Source organism: Euprymna scolopes, chromosome 35, assembly GCF_053919585.1.
Source record: "Euprymna scolopes isolate OS-2025 chromosome 35, ASM5391958v1, whole genome shotgun sequence".
Classification (NCBI taxonomy): domain Eukaryota; kingdom Metazoa; phylum Mollusca; class Cephalopoda; order Sepiida; family Sepiolidae; genus Euprymna; species Euprymna scolopes.
In genome coordinates, this window is record NC_136516.1 from 80,649,703 (window position 1) to 80,669,959 (window position 20,257).

At 33.4% G+C, this 20,257-nt stretch overlaps 1 protein-coding gene across 1 annotated transcript in view; it reads left to right on the forward strand.

Moving 5' to 3' along the window:
- The window catches only part of LOC145259960 (uncharacterized), a 358,155-nt gene that overhangs the window by 304,300 nt on the left and 33,598 nt on the right, over positions 1-20,257 (forward strand). Inside the window, exons 31-35 of the mRNA XM_080117937.1 lie at positions 3,696-3,759; positions 9,002-9,073; positions 12,497-12,543; positions 14,465-14,538; positions 16,970-17,025. Of these exons, the coding sequence (XP_079974063.1) occupies positions 3,696-3,759; positions 9,002-9,073; positions 12,497-12,543; positions 14,465-14,538; positions 16,970-17,025 (313 nt within the window). The remainder of the gene's footprint in view (positions 1-3,695; positions 3,760-9,001; positions 9,074-12,496; positions 12,544-14,464; positions 14,539-16,969; positions 17,026-20,257) is intronic.

Consider the following 20,257-nt stretch of genomic DNA (forward strand, 5'->3'; position numbering starts at 1 on the left):
CGGGACAGAGTTAGACACCAGGGTCGTTTTTTAACGTGGAGAAAAGGTACAAAAATAAAAATTGTCTCAGTCGTGAAGGATTTCTCCTCCACCGAAAGAGAACAAGAAACAGAAGTGCAGCACTGCAGCAGCATCTGAAGAACAGACACCACACCTTGATCCTGTCCCGAAGGCCATGTAGCCGATAGCGACAAGATATGAACTTCATTATTAGCCAATTAAAAAGTTGGGGTTTGTATTACTGTACACATAGATTCGAAAAGTTGTGAAAAAACAAATATATAACAAATAAATGTTATCAAAGCAAGATAAGTTACTTTTCTACTTAACTGTATATGTTTTTAGTGTTTTTATTTAATGTAAGTAACATGTTCATTCAGCTCGAAAACCATAGCTTACTGATGTATTGGAAAGTTAGGTACTTGTGCATTTAACGAACCAGACGTAACTCAGCATTTGCTCGGCTTTGTCCGACGCATGACGTCAACAGCCGGATATAACCGAGCGTTGCCGATTAAGCAGACGAGAATTTCGCTATCAATTGGAAGAGTGTCACAACTCAAGAAACGCTTATTTGAAGAGAGTTAAAAAAAATGTTTTAAAAAGATAACTGACGAAATAATGAATATTACAAACCTTGCGGACCAGCTCCAGACCCCAGAGGCTGCACTAAACTTTTGTCAGCAACGGAAATTGTTGGCAGAAGAGAAAAGGTGTTTACATTTTGGCCAGGATTGTGTACTTTGCAAAGAGAACAAGCCTTTCCGACGGTTACGGTTGGAGGTGTAGAAGTGTAACATGTCGTCGATGGACCTTCTCCTCAAAATCCCGACTAACCATCGCATGTATAATAAAAATAATATACTTATGGGCGTTCGAGATGGCATCTACAAAAAATCTCCATCGCGAATGTGGGTTACGTTCTCGCCACACAATCGTGGATTGGAAAATTTTCCTGCGTGATATATGTAGGGATTATTTTCTGAGGAATCCCCGGCAGATTGGAGGCCCAGGCCATACGTTAGAAATCGACGAGTCCGTTTTTAACCGCCGGCAGACTTGTGACACCGGTCTGGGTCTTCGGTGGATACGAGCCCGACGAAAAGGAGGGTTTCTTGGTCACTGTACCAAATAGGAACGCCGAAATCCTCCTTCCACTAATAAATAAAGAAATCCTTGTTTCTGGCGAAAAAAATGTACAAATAACCCTTGTTCCTGTCCCCCCCCCCCAATGCTTTTTATTGCTCCCCGCTTTTTTAGGCTTTTCCATTTATTTGACATAAGGAGTTAAAAAAAAAAAAAAAACTTTTACGTGTTTAAGACAGACAATGTTTTTTTACGTTAAAAATTGAAAAAAGTTCAGAAAAAAAAATGTTTTATATTTATTTTGAAAACAGAAAACAATTCCAAACAATAATAAAAAAAAAAAATGGTTTTTGCTTTTTACTTATTTAATTTTTTTTATGTTTCTACATTTTACAATTTCATTGTAGTTATTTTGTTGTAGCGTTGTTTTTATTTTATCGGCAACGCTCGGTTTTATCCGGCTGTTGACGTCATGCGCCGGACAAAGCCGAGCAAATGCTGAGTTACGTCTGGTTTGTTAAATGCACAAGTACCGAAAGTTAAAACTCGCTCAATATGTTACCGCGACATAGGCTGACATATATTCGGTGGGTTTTTAACAGTATTTTGTCTAGTTTTTTACTTTTAACTCCTTTTCCCAGACTTACCGTGTCAAAGAGAGAGTCGGCGCCATTTTTAATTTACCAATACGTCGGTAAACACTGTTATTCGAGCTGAATAAACATGTTACATTAAAAAAAAAACACTAAAAATATATCCAGTTGGGTAAAAAATAACTTATCTTGCCTTTGATAACATTTATTTGTTATATATTTGTTTTCGACAACTTTTTTGAATCATGTGTACAGTAATACAAATCCAAAAGTTGTTGATTTTTCGATAACCAATAATAAACAAGTTCTTTTCGATTAATCAATGACAAATATTTATCTACTTTAAAAAAAAACAAAAAAAAACTTTGTTTTATATGCAAACATGGCCGCCAGTAAATTACAGTGCGTAATACAGGTCTTTATATCTCGAAAACTACTTGTTTCTGCAAAATTTAAATGAGATTTTCTTATTCTAGCATAGTCGTAACCTGTATAAGTCGTTATTTTAAAGAAAATTGTGGAGGTGGACCTTATGTAAAAAATAAAAAATAAAAAATAAAAATACCTTTATTTCTAGTTAAAAGTAATTTTACAGAAAATTGGGTAAAATCGCATTTTCCTTAGACATTTTAAAGGACACACTATACGTCTACACACAGGGGATTTAACTCCGAAAAGAATATTTGGATGCTAACGCAGAGAGTGATCCACGCTATTATTTAATCGTATTTCCACGTTTAATTAAAGTTTTATTATATGTTTTTTTATTCAATTGTAAAGTTAAAGTACATAATAGGTACAAAACACCCTCCCCTCCTCATGTTAAGAATGGCTTTTTAAATAATAACCTTATTATTTCAGCACGGATCACACTCTCTGCATGAGTACCAATAGTTTAGATTACTTGTGTCATCGCGTGTAATATTTGTCGAGCGATAGACTTTTTTTTTTTACTAAAACACAGAAGAAGCAGTTGTTCTACTTGATGAATTTTCGACATGCCAATTAAGTACGTAATTTTGTTTTTGCTTAAAAACGATATGTTTAAAAATCGATCTGTCGACTCCGTCTTAAGAAGCACCTTTTCCTGAAACAAAACATTTGAGTAATTGTAAAAAAAAAAATAATAATAATAATAATAATAAAATATTTTTCTAACGGTTCTTCTTCGTTATTGTAGCGAAATATTGAATTTCAAGTGTAACTAATGGTATCTACTGAATTTTCATGGCACAGGAATTAACATATCCAAAAATTACGAAAAACGATAAGGGGAAAATTAATTATTAATGACAAGTTTTCGAAAACAATTAGCGAAACTTAAGGTTTGCTAAATTGGCCAAACATTTTCAGTTTTCAGAAAAGATTTACCTCCCTATTTTCACAATAAGAACTCTCCGTGTTTTTGTTTTGTTTTTGTTTTGTTTTTTTGTTTTTTGTCTGTTTGTTTGTTTTTTATTATTTTGTTTTTTGTGGGGAGGTGCAAAACCCAAATAGTTTTCGAAGACAACGAAAATTGAGAGGTGCGAAAAAAAAAAGAAAGAAAGAAAACGAACAGAAAAGAAATCGGAGAGTTCTAATTGCAACAAAAGGGAGGTCAATCTTTTCTGAAAATCTTTGGCCAATTAGCAAAACAATTTTCGCTAATTGTCTTCGAAAACTGTTTTCATTAATAATTAATTTTCTATCTTATCGTTTTTCGTAATTTTTTGGATATGTTCATTATTGCGATATAAAAATTCAGAAGATACTATTGGTTTTATTTGAAATTTAATATTAAAATGTTCGAATCTTCGTTATAATAACCTTTTTTAACTACTTTAGTAAAATAGAGTTACCTCCCTTAGAACAATAAAAATCCCCGTTTTATGAAATAGTTTGATTCCGAAATTAATGTTATCAAATTCTGTTTCTTCATAAACATATTAGTCATTTTTCTTTTGTTCCCGGACAATGCCGGGTAGATACGTACTTATTTTACATATAAAATATGAGTTGTGGTTTTAATTTTTTCAGTGATGATCGGTTGTCCTTGTCCAGCCACAAACTGTTTTGAAGAAAATGGACAAAAGATATGCAGGTACGTGTCGGAATTTGTTATCAACTAATAATGCAGACAAGAAAATGCGTCCGTTGGTAATGTTCAGACACAGCGGCCTAGAAACAAAATGTTTGTGTGAGTTCGAGTTTTATGTAAAAATGGAAACTGATTTTAAGTGAAACGAAATTTTTAAAAAAATGAAAGTGTTGTGTAATTTTTTAAAATATTTTATTCAAAAGAAAACTGTGTAGCAGAAACAAATAGAACTCTTTTTCTTGTGCGTCAGTGCCTCCCCTGATTGTGCGATATGGCACATACTGACCAATAATAGGCATAGCGCAGGGACCTTCCTTACCTCCTAAGGAACTCTAACTGCTTCCGTTCCGGATGAGAAAAACTCTTTCCTTTTCCAGCCAGACGCCAAAGAGAGTGGACCTGTTTCCTCACTCTCCCTCTCTGCCTACACCGGTATCGACGATTCCCACTTGGGAATAACTACCAGGCAAAGGCAGACAAGTTTTATCCGAGTTATATCTTTTTGGCATCTTACCCTGACTCGCTTCAATAAACCTTTTCTTTGTTAAGTTTTACGAAGTTGTTTGTTCGTTTATTCAGTAGCTTGTGTTGAATAATTTATTTTATTAGGGAGTGCCCGAAAAGCACTAACTCAACTCCCTAAAACTGTTATTTTATTAAATAAAACAATTTCTTGTCTAATTATTATTCAAAATTGAAGTTTTTTTGTTTTTTTTATTGAAGTACCATCGAAATTTACTTTACTTCATATCGAAACAAATGACTGAAAGCTAAAAAAAAATTTTATATTTTTAAGAAAGAAAAAAATGTGTATTATTTGGATTTATCAGACTATTGGTATCATCTTGAGTGTGATTTTTCACAACGTTTCGGTCGATATAACCTCTGACCTTCTTCAGGTATATCTTGTCGAACTAAGGAATGTCTCTGTTAAACTCGAGAATTTGGGCAGAATTTCGAGCAGACCTCTTTATTTACTTTACGGGAGTAGCTTGCTCTTGTTCTGTCAGCCATGACTGAATAGAGGTCCTAAGTAATTCGCAATTGCATTGTATTTTTCTGTCGCCCACACTGAGAATTCAACCTTCAAGAAAATATCACTTTTTACAATTGATTTTGCCAAGTACTCTAACCACTGCGCCACGGGTCCTTGCGGACAGTTCTAGTATAAATTTTAGGAGCCTTACACCTATTTTTATTTCTAGTTGTAAATATTACTATTTATTATCAATTATTACTATATATTAACATATATCTATATGCATATACTAGCAAAAGTACTCGTCGTTGACTGGGTTCAAAAAAAGCCTACAGAAAATGGACTCTGATTTATGAAAGTATGATAGGTTATGAAAAGGAAGGGTTGTAAAGAGATAGCTTCGAATTTGAGGGTATCAAAACCAAAGCAAAATATGATGAAAGTAAAAATAAAATAGATAAACTCCATAATTTATTATACCATACCTGTTCACACTGAAACACTTATCACAATATTCTGTGGATCTATATTAAAAAAAAACTTGTTAAACTTTGTGACATATTTCCATTCTATGGAGGTCAGGTGCGAACGAACACCCCATAATTTTATTATACCATATTTCTTCAACCTGAAACATAATTATCAAAGTATACTTACGCAGATAGATATGAAAAGTCTTTATTAAAGTTTGTGCCTATTTCCATTCTATGGAGGCTAGGTGCGAACGCAGACCCCACAATTTTATTATACCATCCCTATTTAAGTTAAAACATACTTATCAAAGTATTCTTATGTACATCTATATCAAAAACACTTGTAAATGTTGTTTTTTTTATATTTTTGAATTTTTTATTTCCATACTTTGTAGACCAGGTGCGAATGCAGACCCCACAGTTTTAATGAACCACCGTCCTACCAGATCAAACATACCCATTCCTGTGTCTCGATACATCTTCTATCATTATATGGAATCAGTTTTTTTTAAAATAGTCAACCATATAGGCGCCTATTCGTGATCACACACACACACACAGCTTTATATTATAGATTAATGTTTTTTACTTATTATTTGTATATATTATCTACTGTTTATAATTACTGGTTCCCATATTGTATTAAATTCTATACTAGGCCTACTTAATAGTTGGTTATTTCCCAGCATATGTGCTGCATACGGCATAATCACGTTGACACACAAGTTCCTGTCAGATCACCGAAGTTAAGCAACGTTAAGCCTGGTCATTACTAAAATGGGTGACCAATTTGGGGAGTTCAGGTGCTGTATGTAGGAGGACGTCGACACCTCCCTGCAAAAAAGTTGCAAAAACCTAGCGCCGTCATCTCCCCTAACGGGGATATACATGCGACTGAGGACCGCTTGTGAATTTCATACTCCCATGAAACTTCCTCCTTCAGAGGAAGCCAGTTTAACCCTCAATAGGGTTGGTGCTGACTGCACACATATGTGCTGCTTTTTTCAGACATCTTACTCTTCACCGTTCCTCTCTGTCTATAATTTTTTACTTCGTTCCGTAATGGTTTCCTTTTTCTTTCCAGATATGGTCAGCTATACCTGACTTTTCAGTCTCTCCACGTACTATGGCTTTTCGATGTTCTTTTAACTATACTTTCAATGGATGAAACGTTTCACCTTTGTATAGTTTTCCACAATTCTTAGTCATGATTTTTTTTCTCCATAGAACGAATTTGTTATATTGTAGCCTGATCATAGGCGATTACCAGTTAATAGAAATATTTTGATAATTAAAAAGAACTGGTTTTGAACAGAAAAATGTTTGAATAGCAAAAAGTATTTTATCACTAAGGATTAAGTGTTTTAGAATAATAAAATGTTTATATTAAATATTTTATTATAACTTTGGAATGTTAGCATAATCAAACGTTACGATAATCGTTATCAGAACATAAACAATAAATGTGGCTTAGTGATTACGTCAGGAACTAACAAAGGAACGATTGTAATATAGATACCTTAGTCATTTGGTCAGGAGAGCAGTTAGCTGGTCTGAGTTAGAGATCGGATGCCCGTGAAAGCATTTTAGTAAAATGTAGACAACTATAAGCGTGTCCAACTTCATGTCTTGGTGTTTGCTTTCGGAGAAGGAATTTCAACAGTGTGGCAACTGTCGCAAGTGGTTAAAAAAAAAAGGAAAAAGGTATGTGTCTTTTATTGATGTCCCCACCAACAATGTTATTCGTCATGTTGTGAAAGAACCGTCTCATTTCTTATTGTCCTATATTACACATGCGTATGCATAAACATTTATATATTCCGGACCACAGGTAGATGATCACGCATAATGCTGGAGAGAACTGGAATGCCTACTAGATGCTTTCCTCAAGTCTCTAAGGTATCTCTGTACAGGGGTGTGTCAGAACAACCTGGCATGAGGATACTTTTTCCATAGAAGCAAACCCTGACCAAATATTCAAAATCACATAGTATTCGCTGTCCAAATAAGATCTCCTCACGATGGCTAACCCATATTAGCTTTTACGAGGAATGGTGCACCTTCTATTTTTTTCTTTTTTTTTTTTTTTGCATGGTGCAGAACTCAAATTTACATATGTTAAGGCCTAAAACTGCACCGTTTTGTTCATTTTTACCAGGATTTGATGTCCCCTGGGGACTTTTGGGACTTAATAAGAGGCAGGAGAGGGGCAATGCTGAACTTTTTTTTATGCATGCTTCACTTGTTTGTTTTTTTTAAGAATTATTGAAAACAATTTTTAAAATCTTTTTAAACTATTTTGGGAATATTATGTATTTATGATGTTTAAGATTTTGTTATTTTGATTTCAATAATTACATTTATTATTTTAAATTCAATAATTTTATTTTAAATGCTTTCATAAACATGTATTTATTATATAAATTCAAATAAAAAACGTATTTCTAAAATTCGAAAAGGCATTTATTTTTATAATTTCGTAAACATATATTTGTTATAAACTTTCAAATAAAATCAAACGTTTATTTTTTTTAATTTTGTTATTAAAAGTGCAAATAAGGACTTATTTTTATTGGTATAAATTTGTTAAATTTTATTGTATAGTTTTCAAAAATGTCCTTTTTATTGCTTCACAATAGAAATACTAAAAAATAATGAAAGTGAAGGAAATTTTATTGTCACCGCTTCTGGTAGTAATACACCGGAAGTTAGGAAGTACATTAGCTGACTATAACTGGCACCCCACACTACAACATCTCGTGGAATTTCAATATTGTGAAATACGAAACGAGCACATGTATCACAAACTAAAAGTTTATGTGAAGTAAATACGAAACAACCGCTTAAATTTGAATACTTCATAGAAAGCAACAAGTAATGGCTCTGAAAATGTATCCAACCAATTTTGTAAATAATGTATATGACAACGATTTCAGGTGAACTGAAGAAATAATATTCCAATTTGTCATGAAGCTGGCTGACAATTTCGAAAAAAAATCAATAATTTTTAATAATTACACATTTTCATTTTTTTTTTATTTCGTTTCAGTTTCATTCAATTTTCGTATTTTACATAAAAATCGAACTCACGCATGTATCTCCACATTACCAACCATTCTAATCTAATATATAGTAATCTATATGTCTGTCTGTGTCCATATTTTCAAACTCTGTCTCCTCCGAAACTAAAAGTCGCATGTATAAATGTGTGTCTGTGTAAAAATATTTAACTGATAAACTCTTAAACTACTGTAAACATAAAACTGAAATTAACAGGAAATAGTAATCATACACCAAGGATGGTTTATAACGAATAAAATCTTTGTTTGGATGGATGGATAACGTGTACAGAAATATGTTAGCAAATTGAAATGAACCTTCAACCTTTGGAAAAATGTAACTTGCTACTTACGGGTCTTGCAGACAATTCTAGTATGAATTTTGGGAGCCTTACGCCTATTTTTGATTTTATAGATTTTATTTTTGGATAAATTTCAATCCAAAAAACTGCAATTCCACTCCCCCGCCCCACTTTTCTCAGAAACCTTGCTCAAAGAATGTGAGGACTAAAGGATAAAATTAGAGGAGCAAGAGTTATGAGGCCGCCAAAAGTAAACTCAAGGTCCACTTTCAACTCTTATTACTTATGTGTGGCAGACCGACTGATAAAATCTTTCATAGAAATGTAATGACTATCTAAAAAAAATTGAACGTTCAAAAGACCCAATAAATATTTTCGTGATATACAGTATAATTTTATTTTGAATAATTTTTCTGTTTTATTGTTTTTCAGAGAAAACCAGGACCCATCTTCGATTGCAGCAACTCAAAGTTTCATTGTTACAAGCGAACATTCTACGCTGAGGTATTTAAAATTATTTCTTGGTGATGTGCTGATCGACTCCGTATATATTTGTGCATTCATTCTTTTTGCGGACTGTTATACTTATGTTCATAGTTTTTGTTGTTGTTTCACCATGTTTCGACCAACTCATTCTCTGGCCTTCTTCAGGTGGTAAACAGTGACGAGATAGCGATGCTGAGTCTTGTAACTTATCCCCAGTAATTACTGCCTTCCATAGTTGTCTTGCCACGTTTTCGGCCAACTAATCCTCTGGCCTGCTTTGGGTAGGATTGAAACTGCTATCTTGAGACAGTGCTCACCTGGAACTGTAGAGACTCGACGCCTCTATCCACTATGCCATGGGCCTTGAAATGCAATCAAGGTTGGATTATATGGTCGAATAAATTCAATTTTGTGTTCTGATCTGGTTGATGAGTTGGCTGAAACGTGGTGAAACAACAACAACAACAAAGATGAGGATAACAGTATGCAAAAAGAATGAATGCACAAATTATAAAGCCTCATGCTAAATTGCGTATCTGAGTTCTTAGATGATTTCTTTTGAACGTGTTGGTTTACAAAAGTTTACAAAGATTCCAAAAGATCCTAACAATTATAAAAAGATTCTTAAAAAATTGGGGGTCAACATATTTTTATATTAAAATTTTGAGACAGAATACAGCAGAAAAGGCAAATCGAAAGATTAAAAAAAAATGTTCAAAAATGAAAAAAATAAAAAAAATAAAATGTTACGTTTCTACGTGTAAAAACAGCGAAGATTTTCTTATTTTTTACTGCCTCATTTGTGACGAATAAAAAAAAATCCCTCCTTGTGAAAATTTGTCGCCTCTGTCAAAGGTTTTAGGCAGACATGCAAATATATATACATACATTTATATATTAGTAGCTCAAATTTTCGACCCAAACCAATTAAAAAGCTTGCCCTATCTCTGAATACCCTTTATGTAAAATTTCAAGTGTTAAGACCAGAAATTGTCTGAGTAATTTGGTAGAGACCGCGGCAGTCTATTTTTTTTTATTTTAACCCCTATTATAACCACTTAACGTTTATCGTTTTGGGCTCAAATCAAGTAATTAAGTTAGATCCATGTCCATTGAACCTATATCTAAAATTTCAAGTGTTTAGACCCAAAATTGTCAGAGGAGTTTAGTAGAGTTCTCAAACGTGAAATCGTTGAACTTTGACCCTTTAACAGCCAAATTTCTGGACGAAAACCGATCACATCGATTTTCCCACATCTCAGTACCCTGTATATCCAATTTCGAGTGTGTAGACTGAAAATTGACAGAGATATTGTGTAGCGAAATGTACACAGACAGACACACAGACAGACAGACAGACACTTTCACTTATATATATATATACTAGCATTTCAGCCCGGCGTTGCCTGGGTGTTTTGAGGTCTATGCTGAGCAAAAAAAAAGAAAAAAATGGTAAATTTTTTAACTTTGACCCCTATTATGACCCCTTAAAATTTATTGTTTTAGGCTCAAATCAAGTTATCAAGTTAGATCCATGTCCAAGGAATCTATATCTAAAATTTCAAGTGTTTAGACCTCAAATTGTCGGAGGAGTTTGGTAGAGTTCTCAAAGGTCAAATCGTTGAATTTTGACCCTTTAACAGCCAAATTTCTGGACGAAAACCGATCACATAGATTTTTCCAAATCTCAGTACCTTGTATATTAAATTTCGAGTGTGTAGACAGAAAATTAACAGAATTATTGCGAAGGAAAGTGTACACAGACACACAGACAGACACACAGACACGTTCATTTTTGGGTGCCCGGCGTTGCCCGGGTGTTTGGAGGTGTGTGTTGAGCAAAAAAAACAAAAAGTGGTAGTAGGAAGAAAGTTGATAGAGTTATTGTGTAGGGAAATGTACACAGACAAACAGACAGACACTTTCACTTTTATATATATATATATGTGTGTGTGTGTGTATATAATGGTTGAATAGATTGGTTTCCTAGAAGTAAGTCCAATGAAACCTATGTGATTATTAAAGAGTGTTCAATGGAAGACAACTGGTATACCACACCCAAATAAACGAATGTAATCTTGACTCTTTAACATATTGCTCCTTTTTTTTGGTCTGATGAAGTGTTCTCCTTGAATTAGGATTCCATTGAAACATTTATGCACATATGTAAACAATAATCTTTGTATAATAAACAGAATATATATATATATATATATATATATATATATATATATATATATATATATATATATATATATATATATATATATATACTAGCATGGGTGCCCGGGTATTTGGAGATGTATGTTGAGTAAAAAAAAAGTGGTCAATTTTTTAACTTTAACCCCTATTATGACCCCTTAAAATTTATTGTTTTGGGCTCAAATCAAGTTAAGTTAGATCCATATCCAAGCAACCTATATCTAAAATTTCAAGTGTTTAGACCTCAAATTGTCGGAGGAGTTTGGTAGAGTTCTCAAAGGTCAAATCATTGAACTTTGACCCCTTAATCGTAAAATTTCTGGCCGAAAACTGATCACATCGATTTTCCCAAATCTCAGTACCCTGCATATCAAATTTCGAGTCTGTAGACTTAAAATTTACAGAGTTATTGCGTAGGGAAATGCACACACACACAGACACTTTCACTTTTATAGATATATAGATAGATATATATAAGAATAACAGTATAGCTACATTCCAAGATCCAAATATTTATTTTTCATGTAAAACAGCTCCTCTAGCACGTTAAAATTTCGGTACATTTTTTACAGATCCATTTCCTTATGCAGAAACAATCGGCTATTATTATGCCAATACTGACTCTTTTTGTGCATATACTCCTCAGAAAAATAGAAATTCGTTGCTTAGAAAGAAAAAATGCATGATATAATGCCAGAAAAGAAAAAAGAATATATATATATATATATATATATATATATATATATATATATATATATATATATAATTATTTTTTTACTATAATAATTAAATACCTACAGACACTAGTGTTTCATCCTTTCGGGATTCTTCAGTGCAGGGTGTCACGATTACTACCAGTCGAACGATTCGAACCCCGCGACACGAGACATCTCTGGCTCGATTATATTCTCGAGTTTGATAGAAAGATTCCTGAGTTCAACAAGATACACCTGAAGAAGGTCGGATGCTACATCAGCCGAAACGATGTGTGGACAAAAGTCTGAATAATCCAATTAATTCAAGTATAACTTGTTTGTTTTGTTTTTTTTATGTCAGGGAAATCCACCAATGCAAAAGAGCGAGGGGTAAATAACACAATTACTTCAAGTATTTATTTCATGTTAGAACCAGTAAGCTAAGAAGGTTTGAAGGGTCCAGAGTTACATCCCTTGAATTCAAAAATGCTCAACATTTTAATTCGATATTTATTTTTTTAATTCTGTTCCTTTTGTCTTACAGAGGTACATCTGAAAATGGTGATGACACAACCATAGATTCTTATTTTGGTAAGTACAAAGCATACAATTGCTGTATGTGACCGGAGTTACCCGGGAGTCTTTTTAATTTCATTTTTGTTTGTCTCATTAAACACTGCAACTCCTTTTTCTTTCCTGTATATTAATAGTAAAGGAAAAGTCGCACGAAAAAAAAAAAAAAAAAGGATTTATTTATGTGGAAGGAAGTTGCAGAGTGTCCAAGATTTTGGATCTGAAATCGACCAACCTGACATCTGTTTACAGAATGTTCAGAATCGCTCCATCATAGATTTGCCGAGAGGTGATAGTGAAGGCAGAGCATGACAACTGTCATCCCCTATTTGGACATCAAGAGGTGCTGCAGTGACTACCATCCTGTAAGAGCTTTGCCACTATCACAGGCCTCAGATGAACAATACCAGCATCCTTCTGCCTGCATTGGTGGAAGAGATCAGTCAAAACAACAACAACAACAACAAGGCTCTTCCGGCACCAAAAGAAGACCTCCTAGAAAGCTCTGAACTCCCCCCAGAAAGAGTGAGTAACTCTCAACCAGACCCAAGCAAAAGCTGCCAAAACACGGCTCAACCATGCACAAGTGGGCAATGTACAGGGTTGCTTGCTGTTTCTGTGGTGTTGACTTACAGATTAATGCACACATTCTCACAGACTGTCCCTTAAATGAAGCATGCTCTAATGCATACCTGAGAGCTGCCTTGGGGACTGCCTGACGATGGACCTCAAAATGAAGTGAAATGTTGTTGTTGTTGGTGGTGGTGGTGGTGGTGGTTGTTGTTTGAGTGAGGAAAATGAAAAGTTAAAAATTTTGGGAGCAGTCAAAGGTTGGTCTGCCAGCAGCTATCTTCAGGTGAAAATCATTAATACTGGAACGTCCAGTGGACAGGGACAGGAGGGAAAGAGAAAGAAGGGATATCTTTCTTTGATACTTCCAAGGCTGCCGCCGCTGATCAACCGCGATTCCCAAAAAAGGGGCTGTAGAAGTTCCTCAGGGGACAAATAGAATCGATATACCCTGCAAGCTGACTAGTGAGTGTGTGGCTGAATCACCTAGCAGAGACATTGACTCGTGAGAGAAAATAAGTCTTTATGACTGCTACACTTTTCTCTTAATTTCTTGTCAGAAAATATTTATATTTTTGTAAAGAAACTTTCTGAAGGAATGTATGTCAGAAAAAAAAAAAAACGGTTTTGCAATATAGTCGGTACTCATGAACTTCTTGTCTCCCTGTTTATAGTTTCGGTTTTTTTTTGTTTTTTTTTTTCTGGGCGAAACGTCATGAAACAACAACTATAAAGATGAGGATAATAGTCCACAAATAAATAAATAAAAGAAAAATTATGGAAATTATGTATCTATGTTACTGCGCTGAAATAATGTTATTATTTAGAAAGCCATTCTTAGCATGGGGGAGGGAAGGGTGTTTTGTAACTATTCTGTACTTTCACCTAACAATTTGATAAACAAAAATATTGTGAAAATTGAATTTAACTTGAAAATACGATTACAAACATAGCACGTTAACACAAATGCACAAATACCAAAATGATTTTTGTCTTAATTTAATTATTTATATCAGTTTGAAATAGGTTAAAAAAAATTAAAAAAAAAACATTCTTTATGACCATTAAAAAAAATAAAAAAATAAAAATCCACTGATGCTGGCCCATGCCTACAAATTTTTTTCTGGCCGCGATATTTAACATTTGCCGATTATGAGTAGTAAGTTCAGATGTATAGATGTTATCTATAGTTCAGATGTATAGATGTTATCTATAGTTCAGATGTATAGATGTTATCTATAGTTCAGATGTATAGATGTTATCTAAGAACTTAGCAAAATGTTGCCTGGTGTACATCAATGTGGAAGTTGTTTATTACGCATTTTTTTATTATCCTTTTGATCTTCCATATTATTTTTCTGTTTCACAGACAGCATTCAAGTTACAATGGAATTTGACAGGATTGCCAATACGGACAACATTAAAGATCTACTTTCTGATTTCGTGAGTTTCTGTATTTTTATTAAATCATCTATTTAATATGTTAGCAATTTTCTATATGTCCTCCCGATCTGATCTGATTGGTTATTATTAGGGCTGTGACAACAGCATATTCTTTTCATTGTTTAGACTCTCGGGTGTGTATCCGTTGATATCTTATATGCTCTTATATAGAGTGATGTGATTATCGGTTGATTAACTGTGTCTAACTGAGTCGGATATATACTCGAGAGTCAAAAGAATGAAAAGAATATGCTGTTGTCATAGCCCTAGTTATTATCTACCAGAAAAATGGGACCCGTTGAGTCACCTGTTGGATTCGAGTTCTAAAGAGAAAATTAGTTTGCAAAGTTCGTTATTATTTTTTTTTTTTTTTCAATTAAGACAAAATACGAAACTCGCCCTCCACCTTCTCTCTCTTTCTCTCTCTCCAACTACAACTTAAATAGTATTACTACTTGTAGAGATATTTTCTTTATTCATAATGGACTATTTCAATCCAATTTTTATAAATTACTTTACCTAGAAATCTGGCTCCTATCTCAGTATTCCTTCACACTTGGTTGGTCGGAATAAAAATTGTTTTCTGTTTTTTTTTTAGTTTTTTTTTTGTTTTTTATAATTTTACTATTGATTTATGCTGTTTAACCAGAATTATAATTTTTAGCCAAAGATATATAAAATAAATAAAATGAACATCGCTTTTAAGTCGAAATGGTATCCGATTTTAGCACTAACCAGTTCAAGGTCGCTTAACCTTGGTGATGTATACAGTTGAATACCATAAGCAGAAAATTCTCAAGAAAAATTTTCAAAAATAAAAAAGAGGTGGAGGAGTCAAAGTTCCCCAAAGAGATTCAACGCTTTTATGGACTCGTTCTGTCGGCACAAAGAAGGTTTATAAATAGCGATAGAAACAGATTTTTTTTTTATTTCTCCAATGCAGTGCCATTTGAATCATCTTTTACACGACTGTTTAATTTGATTGCTTATTTTAATTGATTCTGGCACTTCAAATTCCCCCCTCCAGTGCTCTTTATATTCATCAATAATATTTTCTTCCTGACAAGATGATAATTGAAATGTATGTATGTATGTATATATATATATATATATATATATATATATATATATATATATATATATATATATATATAAAATATCTAGTGTTTCCTTTTCAGATTAAATATGTTTTTAACTCATTTCAAAGTGTTTTTTAACATATTTTATTAACCGTTTGCTCATATATATATATGTAATATTAGTATTAATATTTATACTTGTTTAAGTTTAAAGAAGTATTTAATTTGTAAACTTAGTAAAATGTTTGGAATTTTTTAATTATATATATTTATATATATATATATATATATATATATATATATATATATATATATATATATATATATATATGCATGTGTGCATGTATGTGTGTACACATATGTATATTTATATATTAAAAAAAAAAAAAAGAGCAGAAATGAGGAAAATCGTCTGCCTTAAACCACTAACCTAGTTCTAAAACAGATCCTTTGTTCGATAAAATGCATGCCCATTGGCTGATAGGAAGGGGCGCGGTGGATACTAGAAAGCTGATTGGCTAACTAAAATCCTCAACATATATAAAAACGAGAAACAACCACAGAATTCACGCATAAGCCTGACGAATCTTATAGTGGGTGAAATGCCGAATATTCAGTGTAGCTTAATCACCATATATATTTTATAAATTACTATATATATATATATATATATATATATATATATATATATATATATATATATATATATATATAAAATTTAAAAATTCCATCAAATTGTACTAAGTTTACAAATTAAATACTTCTCTAAACTTAAAACAAGTATAAATATCAATACCAATATTTATAAGACAATTATAACCGGACAGAGTATTTATATAATAATTTAAATTTAAACTATGTAAATTAGAATTTACAACAAATTTATTCAACAAGGAATTCAAGTTGAAAACTTTAAGATCCAAAGAAAATGTTGATTAGTCAGATGTATAGATGTTAAAGTTGGTACGATTAATCGGAATTGGGAATCAGAAAAATCGAAATTTTTATGGGTATCAGAATCTCTATCACAATCGGGAAAATTTGTGCCTATTTTCCGATGCCAAAAACGATTCTTTTAATCAAAGATACTTTTTAAGATTTTTCGTCCCAACACTAACATCTATACATCTGACTAATCAACATTCTCACTTTTATAGATTTTATCTATCTAAAGATTGAGATGCAACCAAAACGTAAAACACAATGTAAATAGAACAGTTTTAATATAATTTTGAGGACCCCATAAATATTTAAAACCTGAGCTGCAGCACAAACAACCCTCCTATTAATCCAGATTTTCCATTAACGTTATAGTTTATTAATAATTTAAAGTTTCCTTCTTCATTTTGCAGTTAAACAAAGTCTACGAGGGTTCTTTGGATGGTTTTGCCGGAATTAAAGACCTGAGGTTTGTATTTGACATACAAACATTTTTTTTTATGTTTGAATTCAAGTTTCCATTTTCCATAATTGATTTCGAAACTGAGTCCAGTTCCTTTTTTTTTATTTTGGATTCTGAAAAACGAGAATGTCCTATGCTTTGTCTTATAGAAGCAACGTTTTGAATAATCACAATTGATGAAATTATGTCCGAGATGGATATATTTGCTATTTGATGACACCACACTCTATTCTCAATACATAGGTAAAAAACACACGCGTATATCCAAATCAATAACTGAGTCCATAGAAAATGAGGTGCTTATCCAGTTCATGACCTAATCTCTGGCAATTTTGCATCAATATCTTCCAGTATGTTTATGTAAGCAGGCAGAAGATGCCAAAGCAAAGATTGACAAATGATTAATGAAAAACGTGACCCCCCCCCGCCACCATTATGTTAAGAATGGGTTTCTATTTAGGAAGCCATTCTTAATCTGAGGAAAGAACGGATTTTATGCTGAAAATCATTTTCAGTTTTAAAAGTTTTTTTCTTGCTTTAATGAATCACTTTCATTGAAACTTGTCATCTTCAGACAACTGATTGGATAATTGTTTCTGCATTTTCCGATTGTTTATGTAACCTATCACAAGAAGCTGATATAAAGTTACTAGAGATTGGATCGTAAACTGAATAAGTATCCAAAATGACTTCCACTCTGTAGTTGAATGAGGAGATAAACAGATGATTACATTTGATGCTACTAAGACAAAGCTCCTTTCCTTTAACGATTATAAGAAACCTTCGTTCTTCTGCAATGCAATAGCAAAATTCAAAAATCGAAACATTGAATTTCAAGTAAAATCAATAGTATCTACTTAATTGTCATGTCGCAGTAATGAAAATATCCCAAAATTACAAAAGAACGGTAAAGTAGAAAATTGATATATATATTGTTATATTCCTAAATACTTAGGAAATAAAGACAAACGTGAGTTACACCGAGTGGTATGTGTAATGGGGTTTATTTATAATACAGAAACGTAAGGCTGCTCGCCTAAGGTAAATAGAAATACATAGTAACAAGTATGGGGAAGAAAGTCTGATAATCAACACGTAAGACTATCCGTCTTACTGCGACTGCTTGTCTGCCGCTGTCTGCCAAACAGTCCAATATATATATACAGTTTGTAACCGGTGTATAGCCAGTTATGTTCCTTCACAACACCTCCCCCTGAAGCTGAAATCTTCCTGATTTTAGCTTAAATACCTCTTCCTTTTAGGGTCAGGGCTTAATCTCCTGGTAACTTTTCTCTTTCTTGCGCTTTTCCTTCTGGTCAGCGTTACCCGGGGTAAAGGTTTCTGTCCAGCCCGTATGGTCGGTTCAGGCGAAATATTCATTGTTTGCGGTACACACGCTGGTTTTGGTATATCAAAAATATCGCACAATGTTTCCATTGGTGTCTCTTCCACATTTGGAGACAGTCTGGGACGTATTTGATTTCTGTGTCTTTTGCAGACAAAACTTAATCCTTGGATGGTATAGACCATGCTCCCAATCCTTTTTTTGATAATACCTTCAACCCACTGATTTCGTCCATTTTGAAAATTTTTGAAATATACATTTTCACCTGGGGAGAAGCACTTGGTATTAAGGTTTTCTTTTTTGAAAACTTTCTTTTTCTCTGGTAGCAGCCTATCGAAGACAGATCTTATCTTTCTTGCAAACATTAGCTCAGCCGGGGAAGAATTGACATTATTATTAGGATTTGGTGTCACCCTGTAAATTGCTAAAAATGTTTGAATACATTGTTCGTCTGTGTCCGTAGTAAGATTTTTCTTAAGTGCCCTTTTAAACGTATCTACAAATTTTTCGGCCAACCCATTCGATCGTGGATGGTACACAGGTGTTGTCATATGTAGAATATTTAGTGAGTCACAGAATTCTTTGAATTCATGAGCAGTAAATGCTGTTCCATTATCGCTCACTAAGGTTTTTGGCACTCCAAAACGGCTAAAAATTTCATTAAGCGCACTCACAGTGTTTTTTGCTGTTGGATGTCTAAACTTAAATATTTCTGGTCATTTTGAAAAAGAATCTACAATAATCAAGTAAAAATAACCATTTATAGGTCCCGCATAATCAATATGCAGACGTGACCAGGGTAGGTCCGTCTTTGGCCATGGCGTCGTTTTTACTGGAGGATCTCGAGCTGCTAATTGACATCCTCTGCATGTCTTGACACATTTTTCAACTTCCTTGTCCATACCAGGCCAGTACACATATCCTCTCATAAGGGATTTCATTCTCGAAATGCCCGGATGACCTGTATGAAATTCCTTCAGAATTTTCCTCTGTAACGTTAGTGGAATTACGATCCTCTCACCATACATGAGCACATCTTCACAGATGGAAAAAGGCGTTGTTTGATCTACCTTTTTATTTTTTTTTATCCATCCCAATTGATTTTTCATTTTCTTAATGAAAATGTCATTTACTGCCTCTTTTTTTATTTTTTCGAAAGTTACCGGAAGTTCACGTATCATATTACACATTGAACTTGTACATTCACTTTCGTCTTTAAGCGCAGCAATTACCGTTTCTTCGAAACTTTCGCTTCTTTTAGGGATCAACCGTGATAATGCATCTGCGTGTCCTAACTTTTTTTGAGGATACATGTTCCATCTTAAACTGATAGTTTAAGAGGGTTACAGCCCATCGCTGTAATCGATTCGCAGTATGTGTGGGAATGCCTTTCTTTGATCCAAATATGGTAAGTAGGGGTTTATGGTCGGTTTGCAAAATAAAAGATCGTCCATGGAGAAATCGATTGTACTTTGTAATTCCAAATATTATCGACAGCGCCTCTTTTTCAATTTGGCTGTAATTTTTCTCCGCTGCAACCAACGTTCTTGAAGCATGGGCGATAGCTTTTGTCCTACCATCCTCATACTTGTGAAGTAATACAGCGCCAACACCGTAATCACTGGTGTCCGTTGCTAGTATTAGTTCCTTTTCTGGATTGAAATGTGCCAATGCTAAGTCTGACAGTAGACATCTTTTGATATTTTGGAAAACAGATTCACATTCCTTATTCCAGTTCCATTTAACACCCTTTTTCAGTAACTCGTTAAGAGGAGCTCTTAAATTATGTATGTTAGGGATGTAAATTGCATAGTATTGAACTAATCCCAAAAACGATTTTAATTTTGTCACTGAATCTGGAGCAGGCATCTTTTCAATTGCTTCAGTCCTTTG